Source organism: Passer domesticus, chromosome 2 (genome assembly GCF_036417665.1).
Source record: "Passer domesticus isolate bPasDom1 chromosome 2, bPasDom1.hap1, whole genome shotgun sequence".
Taxonomy (NCBI): Eukaryota; Metazoa; Chordata; class Aves; order Passeriformes; family Passeridae; genus Passer; species Passer domesticus.
In genome coordinates, this window is record NC_087475.1 from 6,095,512 (window position 1) to 6,109,802 (window position 14,291).

At 41.0% G+C, this 14,291-nt stretch overlaps 1 protein-coding gene and 2 long non-coding RNA genes across 3 annotated transcripts in view; 1 reads left to right on the forward strand and 2 right to left on the reverse strand.

Annotated features, from left to right (window-relative positions):
- Positions 1 to 14,291, forward strand: part of PDXK (pyridoxal kinase) — a 45,854-nt gene that overhangs the window by 22,201 nt on the left and 9,362 nt on the right. Inside the window, exons 3-10 of the mRNA XM_064406958.1 lie at positions 2,833 to 2,937; positions 5,967 to 6,050; positions 7,714 to 7,760; positions 8,642 to 8,727; positions 9,547 to 9,592; positions 12,026 to 12,137; positions 13,088 to 13,224; positions 13,798 to 13,864. Coding sequence (XP_064263028.1) covers positions 2,833 to 2,937; positions 5,967 to 6,050; positions 7,714 to 7,760; positions 8,642 to 8,727; positions 9,547 to 9,592; positions 12,026 to 12,137; positions 13,088 to 13,224; positions 13,798 to 13,864 — 684 coding nt within the window. The remainder of the gene's footprint in view (positions 1 to 2,832; positions 2,938 to 5,966; positions 6,051 to 7,713; positions 7,761 to 8,641; positions 8,728 to 9,546; positions 9,593 to 12,025; positions 12,138 to 13,087; positions 13,225 to 13,797; positions 13,865 to 14,291) is intronic.
- LOC135292899 (uncharacterized) lies at positions 1,983 to 2,954 on the reverse strand. Its single transcript, XR_010355061.1, has 2 exons — positions 2,773 to 2,954; positions 1,983 to 2,233 (listed from the first exon to the last, which is right to left on the reverse strand). It is a non-coding gene; the product is annotated as an uncharacterized LOC135292899 (long non-coding RNA).
- Positions 10,879 to 12,732, reverse strand: LOC135292907 (uncharacterized). The gene is made up of 3 exons (XR_010355066.1): positions 12,602 to 12,732; positions 12,162 to 12,219; positions 10,879 to 11,166 (listed from the first exon to the last, which is right to left on the reverse strand). It is a non-coding gene; the product is annotated as an uncharacterized LOC135292907 (long non-coding RNA).

Sequence of the window (14,291 nt, forward strand, 5' to 3'; positions counted from 1 at the left end):
AGTACATTAATTCATCTTGGGGAAGTATTAGCTGCCTCTCTTGGTTGTGGTTTTGGTTACTTTATTTATTTTTCATACCAATGAGCCAGGACATTTCCTTGGAGACTTATGAATGTGTTCATCATTTTAGTGACATGAGGTGTTGTATCTCACTTGTCATTGCCTTATCTGCTAAAAGCAAATAGGTAGCAGGTAATTGCAATAAAAGCTAATAACCCAGGCAGAAGGGGTGTTAGGTTATTTAAGTGTTTATGTTCATCTGCGTGTTTAAAATTATTACAGACGTGGGAGACTAATGCAGTCTGAGCCAGGTGGGGTTTTGAAGAGCTGTGTCATGATCTGCAGTGCTCTCTCTGCTCTCTCAGAGCAGCACTGAGGGGAATTATTTGGTGGTTTTGTACCCAAAACAAGCAAGACTCCGTTTTCTTCCTTTCTGCCTTTCCCCTTTTAAGATGGTCCCTCTTCCTGGGACCCCATCCTGCAGTTCATGAAACCCTTTCTGAACATGAGTAACTGGCTTTTTCTCCTCTCTTCCTGCTTTTTGGTGTTCCATTCTGCCAGGAAAGTAGGATAAATGCAGGGTCATGGGATTTGCCTCTTCTGTTTGTCATGTTACATGAAATTACCCTGGGGAAAGGGCATAGGGGGTTTCTCATCTTGCTGCCAGTTTTGATTTGGTTTGATTATTATGTGAGCATAATTCAGTTCCTAGTGACATCACAGCTCTCTGCAGCTCCACTGAAGGCATTCCCTTTTTTTTTTAATGTCTCAGTAGCTGGGGCTTCCCTGAGAGCTTCCCTGGGGCTTTTTTTTTATCTTTGGCTGTCATGTGTTAGGCTTTAGATTGTATTACACGTTACCAGGTCATGAAAAGGATCCTCAAGTTACCTGTGGAGGTCACTGCTGCAGAGCTCAGTGTCCCTACCCCGTGTGGGCGACACCACCTCCAGAGATAAGGTGGGCTGCTGCCTAAAGCTGAGTTTTTGTATTTATTTCTCTCCCTCAGTGGAGGATCAGTGTAAGATGAACCCTGTGCACTGACCATGTAAGACAGCTTGACATGGGAAGGTGAACTTTTGGTTAAGTAGTGAATTTGCAGAGTCTTTGCAGGAATGGCTCCTGAAAGCATCCAGGTTGCCTGGGCCATCTGTAATAGTTATTTTTATGGCCATGTCTAAGATAAATGTCATCATTTTTTGCCTTGATTGTGGGTGAAAAGTGCACCCAGTTTCCTTGGTGGCCCCAGTGGAAGGACTCTGTTGTGTCCCTTTGCTGGCTTTTCAGTGCTGCAGCCTGGGGGAGAGGAGAGCACAGATTATTTCTGTGTGATGCTGCAGATGTGACACAACAAATATCTGCATTTGTGTTAAAAAGACCAAACCCTGGATTTACATACACTCAGGGGTTCTTCAGAACAGCAATCCCTTACTTTGTCCCTTTCTTCACAGGGGCTTTGTGAGCAGCATTTTCCTGGGAGGGAGAGGTGGTGGCTGATGTGAGTCAGGCCCCCAGCCAGCTGGCAGCGAGGTGTGCTTTGGAGGCTTGGCCTTTGTGAGCTGAGGAGAGCAAAGTGATCCATCTGCTCACCATACCGTGGGTCTGCTTGCATTCACAAGAAGGAGAACTGAAAAATGTGCTTATCCCAGGCTCTAGACACCTTTTGGCAGTCACTCTAATAAGTCAGTTTACAGTGATAATCAAAGCCAACAGTTTTCATCACAGAATTTTCTAACTGCAAGAGCTAAGTTAAAACAAACGAAATACCATTGTCTTTACACAGGGGAGGTATGGGAGAAGATACCTCACTTTCATTTTTCCTAATTCCAATTAATAAAAATATAATCTTTTTAACAAACTGTGAATTTCCAGTATCCTGGAGGAAGCCCCATCCTTACATACAAAGGAGTGATTGGTGCATCCAGATAGGCAGGCTTTGATGACAAGGTGCAAGGTGCATTTACATTTTTCAACAAATGTTTAGATTCTGTTAAGGGAGATACTTTTTATTTTCCTTGGAACTGGCTGCCATGGACCTTGGTCCACTGTTTTCTGAAATCAGTTGAGTTTATCCCAAGTCACTTCCACCTTCTATCTGCTTCTCAGCTGAGCATATTTGCTTGCAATTCTTAGAGATCATTCAAGGATATATGGAGTATATGGATATTATTTATCTGTTTGTAGTGTCTTTCTGCTACTCATCTCCTCCTCCAGGATCCTCAGCACTGAAGCTGTGCTATTTTTGGAAGAAACTCTGTCAGGTGACCCTGTAAGTTTAAATACCATCCGTGGCAGTGTTCTGCTGTGGTCACTCTGTTTGTGACATGCAGGTCCCACTGGATGCTTTATCTGATGGGTGCAGGCCTCTGTCCAGACAGATCTATAAGCCTATTAAGATTGTCATCTAACTGTCAATATTTCCCTTTTTTATATATAGTATAAGATAACAAAAATAGATTACACTGACACCCTCCTCCAGTGAAGTCTAAAACATATGTTTTTCCTCCTCCACACAGGAAAGGGATAGTTGCAGAAGCTCCATGGGAAACCTTGCAGGAGCTTGTGTGTGCTCAGCTTGATTGGCTGGTGAATAGACACTCTCAGACTGCAGTGTAGGCACTCCAGTTCCTTTGGGAGGCAGAGGTGCTAAGGAGAAGCTGAGCACACAACCTGTTCTGCTGACAGCAGCTTTCATTCAGCAACAGCATTTCACAGGAGAGGAGGTGAAAATCCTTCCAGTGCTGATGCTGGGTGTTGTCCCTCCACGTGTCTCACCTGTGTGATCTGAAAGAGAAGATCCATCCCTTGAGAGATGCCCTGGTGTTTGCTTTGCAGGCTATGCCCACTGGAAGGGCCAGGTGTTGAATTCAGATGAGCTGCACGAGCTCTACGAAGGACTGAAGCTGAACAAGGTCAACCGCTACGATTATGTGCTCACAGGTAAGAGGAGCTCGTTCCCTGCAGTTCCCAGCAGGTGTAAACAGGGCTGAAGAAATGTAAAACATATCCCTCCTTGCTGCAAGCCAGGCAATTAAAATTTCAGTTGTATGTTACAGTCTGAACTGGCTGGTGCTGTCTAGTTCGGAGCAGCCAGAGTTCCCCAGCTGGGAGGCTGGAGCTGGGGAGGTAAATTGATCCCCTTGTATCATTTACAGACTTGTACAGGCCAGGCATGTACAGGCTCACTTGATATTTTGGGAGTGCCTCTGTTGGAACAATGGATGTGGAATGTCAGAATATTATTTTTTAATTTATTGGGAAGGCATGAGTTTAACCCTTTTGCCTAAGGCTGCTGTACTTGCATTCTACAGCATGATTTTATAAACAGTTGTCTTGATTTTTTTTTTCTGTCCTTGATTTTTTTAACTTGATCTTTAAGGTTTAGTTCTTTGGACATTGAGCAGAGTCTTGGGTCTTGGTTTTGACTGTCATATATCTTGTTTTTTTGCCGTTGTTACTGTGTAGGTCATCTGAGTGAATACATTTTTGCAGTGTTATCCTGTGCTTTTATTACGTACTAAGTGTTTATAAATACAGGCAAAGAACTTCATAGAAAGGAGAGATAGAATACTTCATAGAATACTTCATAGAAAGGAGAGATTCTACAAAAAGTTTTTATTAAAAATTTCTTCTCACTCAATTCCTGCTTCTCAAAAGTAGGTTACTGATCAGATTTCACCTCAGTAAGAGCTGTGCATCTGGTTTGGATAACAGTATCAATTTCTTACAGCAGTGAACAGGGGCTTTTTAAAGGTAAGCAGAAACACATCACCAGATTGGGTTGATTTCATGGCTTCCACAGGTAGGAAAGTTCTTTATACACAGGGAAAACTGGAAATTTTAAGTGGGTGGGTTATAACTCCAAAGCAGTCATTCTGGCTTAAAGGGTGTGCCATGTCCAAAGAGTGACTGTCAGGGTTTTGTCAAGGAATGTCTCCAAAATAAGGGAGACTGAAAGCAAATAGATTGAACTAAGGTTAAGAAATCAATTTTGGCATAAATGGGTTCTTTGTTATTGAGAAATAGATAAACAACCTTTCTTTCCTGGAAGAAATTCATACAGAGCACATTTCCAGAAAAAGCACACTGTATTGTAGGAATTTTCAGGAGATATTAGTGTGCAAAATGTATAAATAATAATTGAGTATTCCTTTTAGCAGAAATGTTCCTTTTTTATTTCACTTCCAGCTCTTGGAAAATACCTCTACTCCTTTCTTATCACTGGCAAAATGGATGTAAGAGATTAAAAGTGGTAGAAGAAAAATAGAAATCTTCAGCAAAAAATGAATTTGGGAGAAAAAGGGATTATTAATAAAAGTCTTTTAAAATAGGATTTTTGTGAGGTGTTCAAGTTTGTTTTAAAATCTCATTTGCTGCAGCCCTTTTCAGTATGAACAAAAAGAAGGCATGGGTGGAAAGAGCAGTAATTTCAGAACATCTAATAACATTTTTTGTGTTTTAGGCTTCAGCTGCACTGTGGCTGAACTTAAAACCCTTTTTTTTTCATTCAGGACCAAAAGTCAGATTTTTCTCTTCAAACAGACTTTCACTATAGTGCATAACTACTTTGTACCTCAAACAAGCTGGATATGATTATTTAAACACTGAAAAGCAATTTATCAGCAGGTGGGGTTTGACTGTTAATTGTCTGATGATTGCAGATATCTCAGCTGAGATTAAAATTATTATCTTTAGGCCACTTAGTAACAAAGTAACACTCCCTGGACTTTTTGTGGCAGTTAGTTATTTTAGATCTTCTTGTGTTTGTTTCATTTACAATAAGACACTCAAGGTAAGAGATAAATTACAGTTCAGTGTAACAGTTTTAAACACCTCTGTCAGTGATGTACAGTACTATTTTCAGTATTATTATTTACTCACTATTATTATTATTAAACTCAGTATTATTTTCCAGCCAGTCTGCCATCACAGGTCATTAAAAAAAAAAATCTTTGCTTGAGTCTTTTGACTAATTGTCAGCATTTCATGGATAAAATCCAGCATTTTGGCAAAAAAAAATATTTCCCATTTCTCTGCAGCATCCAAGAATTGATCAATTTTTCAAGTTTAAAAAAAAATCTCCAAAATCTATTTTTAATGTGCTTTAAAATATTTTATTAGTGTGGACATTTCCAAGGACATTGAAAGATGCTACCTTGCTAAAAGTAATAGTATTAAATCAGAGAATCACAAAATATGCTGAGTTGGAAGGGACCCACAGATACTGAGTCCTGGCCCTGCCCAGCACCATCCTCAAGAAATGAACTACAGTAAATAAAAATCAAATTGATGATCCATAAATGTTGTAACTAAAGTTAATACATAAATATATAAATTAAGGAATATCTATAAAATTTAAAAACTAGTGATTAAATAAGAATATTGTGGTGCTAGCATTGTGCTAGGGGCCTTGAAATACAGTAAAACTTATTTCCAGCTTATTTCACTCCTAAGCCTGAAAAAGAGGAACTTCATTTTGGAAATTGCTCTAAAATTATCAAGGTTAAATCTCTATTGCATTATTGTGTTGGACTCTATCAGCATGAACACTATTAATAATAAAAAATTGCTTCAAAACGGAGTATAATAACAGTATATGGAATTTTAAAAAACTTCTGTTTACTGCATGAAAAATAATATTGATCAAAATATTGGTTTTATTAAAGGGAATGTTTTTTTCCTTCTAGCCTGACCTTTGTTCATATATGTTCAAGCATTTTGAAGTTATATGAGCCTTTCCTATACAACATTCCTAGTAAATGGGTTTTTAAGGTTATATTTGCAGTTGTGCTGTCTGAATTTGTATTCCAACCTGTTATTCCTGAGTCAACTACTGAAATGTCTCTGTTCTAAAAATGCATTTATCCAAATAATAGAGGTATGCAGCATTCCTGTCTAAAACTAAAACCAGCAAAAGTGTTCATGAAATTTGACTTCAAGGTGTCTTTTTTTTTTTTTTCCCCTGAAAGGGTATACAAGAGACACATCATTTCTTGCAATGGTGGTGGATATTGTCCAGGAGTTGAAGCAACAGAATTCTAACCTCGTGTATGGTAAGGATGTGCATTAGAATCCTTTCTGCTTCCTCACTGAGTGTGCTCATCATTTGCACATTTTAGGATGGAAACACTGTTTTGGTGTTACACAACACTTCTGGTCTGTCTGGAGCCAGCTGGGCCCCCAGTGATGTTTCATTTCAGCTTTAGGTGGTCAGGGAGTTGGGTTTTTATCTCTGTGTTTGCTGCCTTTCAGTGTGGCTCTTGCTTTGTGCCATCCAAAGGAGAGTGTGCATTGAGGACTGGTTGTCTGTATCCAAGAAAAAAATAAAAATCCCAGCTGCTGCTGCTGCTGCAGATAGTTCAGAGGCTGTGTGTGCTGGCAGATGAAGCCTCTCCTTGATTTCCAAGTCAGCCAGAGCAGGAGAGGCTCTCCCATGGTTGCATGTAACATCCCAGAAATGTCCTGCTTTGCCTCATAAGTTTCCTGATTTATCTTGAACTCCAGGGCTTTTTTAGCTCTACTGCTTTTAATATTCCCTAGGACTATCCAGGGAGCAAGAGGCTCCAGCAGCTGTTGTCACTAATATGTCACATCAGGCTTCAGCCTGGGAGAAAAGATTTGTTCCCTTCCTTCCTCTCCTGAGTGTTTCAGGAGTTTTGAACACAACCAGCATAGGCTTGAATTGAGCAAAGCTTTCAGAGTGATAGGGCAGGGTCAGTGAGGATTTAGTGGGATAAAAAGCTGGGAATGATGGTTTGAGCTGTCATCTTCAGGCTCTAGAGTGATTGGCAGGATTTGCAGGGTGTTGTATTGAGCAGTGATACCTGACTTAAAATTAACAAAGCACAGGTCTTAATTAGCAAAATGGAGCAGAGAAATCTTGTCTGTGTTTTGTTGCTTTTTAGCCTTTATTTACACTATTGGATTGTCAAATTGTTCATAGCCTTGTGTGAAAGCTAAAGGCTCTTTTGGAATATGAACAGAAAGAGACATCTCACTGTAGAACAGGAAGGAAGTGGTCAGGTGGTGAGATCACAGCGAGGCTTCTAAGATCCTGTATGTTTAATAAATAGATTCTAACATAAAGAAAATATTTTTAAAATGTAAAACAAATTGCCCTCTTTTTACTCATAGAAACTTCCTGAAATACTGGCATTGATTCGATATCTTTGGATTTGTGCTGCTTTTTGATCTTGCTTAAAGATCTTTTAATACAATGAACAATGTTCCTTTTTGAAGTGCAGTGCTAGGCTGTTTCCACCCTCACTGAGGACACTTGGAGTGTGTTGTTAGTACTGCTGGTGATCCAGAACCTGTGCCAAACATGTGTTAATATCATTACACCAGCTACTTTGGCATGAATTGTCTTATTGTTTATTATAATACTTTCTTTATTTAATACACACACAGTGTTTTGGTGTGTATATTTGGAATATATTTTTTTCACACTAAAAGTAAAACTAGGACTCTTTTACAGAGCTGTTAGCTTCTCCTATGTTTCTCTTCTCCATACTAAAATTCCAGACAACTTTTTAAGACACATGACCTACTCTTTCAAACAAGATACAAATTTCAGTGTGCTACAAGAGCTGTGAGAGTGTGTAAACTTGGAGGTGCTCAGTGCTGTTCTTTAGTCATTACTATTACCTAAAATGTTTCCCTCCCAGCAGGGTCTTTATAACTGTACCCTATTTCTAAACGTAATTTTTTTTCCAGTGTGTGATCCAGTGATGGGTGACAAGTGGAATGGAGAAGGCTCTATGGTAAGTATTCTTCTGCTTGGATTCTCTGTGTAGTGAATGTTTGTAATATAAAGATGTATAAAGATTTATTATTTTTTAAACAACAAAAAAAAAGGTGCTTTACCTAAGTGTGGCTTTGGATCCCAACATCAAGTAAGTTTGTACTTAAATTTCTTGGTTGGGTGAGATTGGTATCTGGAAAGAATGACAGCTGCCAGCCCTGGGATTATTTCTGGCTCCCTCCTGAGACAGCAGAGGGTATACAGATCCTGTCCACAGGAAAATATCCCCCTGCTCCCCAGCCTTGTCTCTCTGGATGTCTCTCATCATCTGTCCAGAGCTGTGTTCTGGCTGGTAGCCTGGCTGCCACTCTCAGTCATCCTGGGAACTGACACAGCCCTGGAACCTAAATGAAGATGGCTTATTCCATGTGGGATCTGACAGCTGCTGGGCTCTGGGCTGGGATCAGGGACAGAAAGGTCCCATGTGCCAATACCAGGCTGCGCACTGACAAAAAACATTCATTTTTGATCAAAATTTTTTGAACAAAACAGTTTGTTTTGGAGGTAAGGACATGAGTGAGCTGGGACACTCTAATTCCTAATGCTGCTGTGTCACCTTGGTGAGAGAGAACTTGAAAGTTCTTCACCCAGGCATCATTTCCTGTTAATGCTGCCAGTTTAGCTCCATCTGCTTAAAAATGGTGCTTCCCATCAGCTCCAGGGAGGAAAGGGCTGACTGTGACACTGTCCCCAGCTGGAGGATGCTCTGCCACTGCAGCTGCAGAGCTTGGAGCTGTCAGGTCACTCAGTGGCAGCAGGAGTGGTGGCTGAGGGAAGGAGAGCTGCAGTCCCACATCTCAGACACTGCTGACAACTTGTGACACTGCTTCTTCTCCCCAGTATGTGCCCAAGGATCTCCTGCCAGTCTACAGGGACAAAGTGGTACCTGTTGCAGATATAATCACTCCTAACCAGTTTGAGGCTGAGTAAGTGCTTATTTCTTTTTCTAGCCAAATAACTTGTGGGAAAAAGCAGGGAACACTGATACCTCTTAATTTTGTTTGTCTCAATATAGTGTCTTATGTATGTGTATGTTGGGTTTTGGGTCTTAGCTGTTAGTTTTAAGTGGTGTTTTTCAGATGACCTCAATTGCAGCATGTTGAAACCAATAAAAAACCCAGGAGTTATGTGAGGAAAAGATTCTTCTTGTTTTCTTCAGTGTCTCATGAATTTTTCTTGTTATCACCAGAGGCCTGTTTCTTGGACAGGTTAAAAAAGTTTTAAAAAAAAACCTTCCCCATCCTCACCCATTACTATGAACATTTTTATTATGTGCCAGGATATCAGAACTGACATAGTTTGGTTCAAATTCCTTCTCTCCCCCCCAAAAAAATTAGATTCACAATTACCACCATGGCAACATCTCAGGGGAGCCAAGAATTTAAATGCCTCCTGCCTGTCCTGTCTGCACAGTTGTGACTCTTTGGTCAGGAGATAATCTCTGGTGGTGCAGCACTGGCTGTGCCCTTAAGGGGAGGGAGCAGCTACATGGGAGAGGGAGAGAAAGCACCTGTGAGGGAATGTTTGTGATGCAGGGATCTCTGGAGGAGGCAGGGTGGGACTGGTGTGAGTGCACTGTGTGTCTGTGCACGTAGCAAACACTGATGTCTGCTCCAGCAGACCATGGAGTTACAGATGGGTTTGGCCTCTTTGGTGCAGTCCCAGCTTTCCTCCTCTGAGAGGACAAGCAGACAGTGACTGCCTGGAGAATTCTTGCTCTTTTAAGGTTTCTGTTTCATTCTCAGGTTACTCACAGGCAGGAAGATTTACACAGAAAAGGATGCACTGGAGGTAAGTGGGTAAATGGTGGGGTGTGTGACATCTCTCTCTGCATTCCTGCCTGCAGTGCTGCAGTTTGCCTTCAACCTTGGAGTCACTTTGGCCTCTGTCCTTAGCATGTGCTTATCATTAAAGCTTGTACACTTCAGGCACAAAAGATTTCCTGTTTTAGTGTCAGAATTCCAAAGAAACTTCTCCAAAAGAGCTCCAGATAAAGGGATTGCAGTGGTAGTGAGTACATCTCTCTGAACTTGCTTTCTGCAGTGGAGGAGGAGTGGCAGCAGCACACGTGGCAAATACCCAGACACTGCCAGCTCTGTGGATTTTATTTTTTTGGGGTGAAAACCACAGGGGACCCCAGGCATTAGGAACCTGTTTGGGGCTCTGCTGTCCACATTCAGCATTGCTGAGTGTGAGGACAGCTTTTCCTCATTCTCCCAGATAAATCCACAGCATTGACAGCTGCTGTCATTGCCATATGGAGCTGATAGATGGCCTGCAAATATATTGCATGGAGGTGTAATGATTTGCCCTTTCACACAAAGTGAAGAAAATAAAAACCTGTAGGGCCTGGTGGTGAAGGACAAAATAGAAATACAGTTTTATTGATGTCTTGAGAAGGGCTGAGCTCTTTGTTTTGTTGGCTGCTCAAGTGCTTTCATAATGGACTGATGTAATTCCCTCCAGTTTGGTTTTGAACTTCAAAAGAACACACAATCTTTAAACAAGCAGCAGCTGCAGTGGCACCCTGGAGAGTAGCTGGGGGTCTGTCAGCCCAAATGTTTGTTGTTTTTTTGCTGTAGCAACGTCAGACAACACGGGTTGGTCACCATCCCTTCACAGCAGGGAGCAGCTACAGAGATCTCATCTCTTTGAATTTCCACTGCCCCCAGTTCTACATTACCCCCCTGTGCTGGGTGAGGGTGGTGAGCTGTGCTTCATGCCAATAACAGCAACCTGCAGCTCAGTTCTTCTGCTCTCATCTCACCAGTGGAACCAGTCTTGAGAAGAACATAATTAGCTGAGCAGCCATTAGTTCTAAATTTGCATATTTCAGCTGCAAACATGAGTTGCAAGTGCTAAACAGTTTTGCCAGTTAGTCTTCTGACTGATTCATACCATAGCTCTGATTTGTGATGGGCTTTAAAAAAATCTCTCCAAAGAGATGGAATTATATTTAGAAATGGAAACATTTTTAAAGAAGTTGTTTGCAGGATATTTTAATCTGTCTGTCTTTCCAGCTACATATATGGGTCAGAGTAATAATCCATGCTGAAATTAGTCCCTTTTGAAGGTGGTAGGCATTGATTTCCATGATTTCATGCTTGCTTTTCCTTTCCTTAACAAGACCTGTGATGACAGTAGTGTCTTCTTCCATAAAATTAATTATGATGTAATACTAATGTAGAAAGGACTAAGTCCTACAACTAGAGACAGTGGAGATTAGGGTCCTGGTGAATTGTGACCGAGGAATGAAACTTAGTTTAATATTCCTGCACAGACTGATTGTGTCAGTGTGTGCTGGTGGATTTACTGCTTCTGCAAAACCCAGCTGCTGTCTGTGCAAAGCTGAAGAAACTTGGAGGCTTAGACAAGAAAGAAAAGCAATAAAGTATTAAAAAATAGCAGAAATAATCCTTATCATTCAGCTGCTCATGAGTCATAGCTAGCCTGAGAGGGTTTTTAGTTAAACTCTTCTGGGAGAATTAATATTTTATCCATGTTTTATATTAACTCATTATTGAAGTCATTATTTTTTCTGTGAAATCAAAATCACTTCTGTCTGAAACAACCAATTGTGATGTCAGAAGCAGATTATTAATGAGTTTAAGTGAGGAACACACAGAGTGGAAATACATCTGCAAAGGTATATAATTTACAGCTGTCGTTTGGGGGTTGAAACAGAATGAGAAAAGAAGATTGAGATAGACAAACTTCTGCTCTGATTTAGGTTTTTTAAGTTTTAGTAACTCTAAAAGTAATAGCTAAACAAGATTTCATGACCTGGAGTTGCTGGCTTTCTAGAAAATGCTTCAAGATGCCAGATGAGGTGGACGTGTCTGTATATTTATTGTCTTATTCTTTTGACAATATGTTCTGAAAACATGATGCAGGCAAAATTCTCATCACAGCTGAAATAGAGTATTTTTTCCAGAGGAGCATCCAAAGATAACACAAACAAAATGCTTGTATATTTTAACAAGTGTGTACATTTAAATGTGTATATTTTGATTCCCCTAGTTCAGTTAAATGTGGATGTTTTGATTCCCCTAGTTCAAAGTAATGCCCCTAATTCAAGTGGATTATTTGAATAGAGACTGGTTTTTTTTTACTTTACAAAAGATGCCAAACTAAGGTGTTTGTTAAAAACCCTGAGAACTATGAATGAAAGTTTAATGCAGACATATTGCAGTCACTGATTCCTGCCTTTTTGCACACTGCAAGGTGATGGATATGCTCCATGCCATGGGACCAGAGACTGTGGTGATCACAAGCTCAGATCTACAGGCACCTCTAGGCAATGACTACCTGATTGCTCTGGGAAGCCACAGAAAAAGTAAGTGAAGAGCTCCTTCCTTACCTGTGCTCCCTTTTCTCCTGTCAGTGCTTGCAGTTGCTCCTTGAAGAAGTAGTTCCATCTGCATGGAAGGAGCACAGATTCCTGAGTGAGCCCCTTGTCCTGCAGTAGTATCAGGAGTGGTGAGACTGGGGCTGCTCCAGAGGGAGAACAAGAGCTGGGTGTGATCAAAGCCCTGGCAGGGCTCTGTCCCCACCCACAGGACCTGAACAAGGTCAGCAGGACAGGGGGGTGGTGGCAGACAGGTCCCAGTGACATTCCAGAGTCAGGGAGGCAGACAGGTCTGAGATTAATCTGAAAATTCAGTAAGTGCATCAGGACAGCAGGGCTGTGCACAGGAATATCTGCACCACATCTCAGCTGCCCTGGCCTGAGCTCCTGGGCAGAGGAGGAGGATGCCCTAGGCAAGGTTTGTTGGCACTCTCACAGCCCCTGGTACTGACCCTGGCAGTAAGGGTATAAAACAGGAACTTGGCATGTTTGAATGCTTTTCTGAAAATTCACTCTGTCCTTCCTGTTAGCAGATTGTTCCTCCCTTGATAGGTTGTAAAATACCCTCCTGCTTCATCTCCATGTCCCCTTCTGTGCTGTCACCAGGATCCACTGTGTGTTCAGACTGTCACACAATGATTCCACCTGAGAAGGACACAGTTTTGAGGGATGAAAAATGAAGGTGGTAGCTCCCTCCTCCCTCTTAAATGAAGTATTTACAGTATAGAAGTTGTAAATGTTGTCCCAAGCTGGCCAAGTTTTGGAAGGCTGTGCCTTTTAAAAGAGCTGGTACAAAGTTTACAATTCTCCTTTATGTTCCAAACAGCAAAGGAATTCAAATCTGATGATGACTTTTAAAAAGATTTCTTTTCAAATTTTATTTATTGCTATTGTATTAGTGGCTGGGTGTGTCACTTAACTGTGGATCTGTGTTGTAGCTAAAGCAGATGGTACCAGGATAACACAAAGAATTCGAGTGGAGTCTCCCAAAGTGGATGCTGTCTTTGTGGGAACAGGAGACTTGTTTGCTGCTATGCTTCTGGCATGGACACACAAGCACCCAAACAATTTGAAGGTGGGGGAGAAGTTACACATCTCTGCAAGTTTGGACCTTGTTTCTCCTGAGTTTTTTTTTTTTAAAGCTTCTGATCTGTGACATTATTTAAATACTGTCTTGTGTTTTTGTCTTGTTTTGGCATTTTGTTTCCTCACCTCAGAGAAAAAGCCACAGAGTTTCCCTTTGGCCAAAAGGGACATTAAACAGTCACATTTCACTTCGATTGATTTTGTAATTTTGCCAAATAAGATGTTGTTTCTAGAGAGACAGCCCACATCCATGTTTCCAATTACATTTTTTATCCTCACTTCATAATAAGCACTGAAAATCATTTCTCAAATCCATTTTTCTGTTTCTTTCCCTTAAGGACATAGGGTCCTTGATACAGTTATGATTTCTAATACCTGTTTGGGGAGAATTAAGTAAAAATATTTTTTTCCCCAAACTCTGCATTGCATAGTTGTCATCATGTTTGTTTTGTCAGTCACATTTTTTCTTAATAGCAGTGTTTTTGAAATAATATTAATTCATATTAAGTAATATTAAAGCAGGTAACTGAAGTTTTACTGAACCCTAAATATGTTGTTGCAGGTGGCATGTGAAAAGACTGTGTCAGCCATGCAGCACGTTCTGCAAAGGACCATTAAGAGTGCAAAAGGTAAATTCATCCAGACCTCGTTCCCATGTTCTGGCTGCGTTGGCATCAGAAGAAATATTTAAGGAGTTTTATTTTTCTTTTTCTCCTGACTAAAGGCATCCCCTCACTGCAGAGGCAGGCAGAGAATTTACAGAATGAGAGCTTGGTAGTTTTGTCTGCATGTTCCTGCTGTGTCCTCCAGGGCCATTTTTGACCAGAGCTGACTGCAGATGTCACTGTTTAGCTTGTGCTGGGTGACAGTCGTGCTGACTGTGCCTGAGTCAGCTCTGCAAAACCAGCAGAACTCAGGGAGCTGCTGAGTGTGTTGTGCCAAAGAGCTCCTGCTTCAGTGTAGCTCACCCACTGTCCCTCTGAATGTGTGTTTAGCCCTGAGAGGGGTTTATCAAATAATCAATTTCTTGGCTGTGTTGGCTCATGTAAGGAGCAA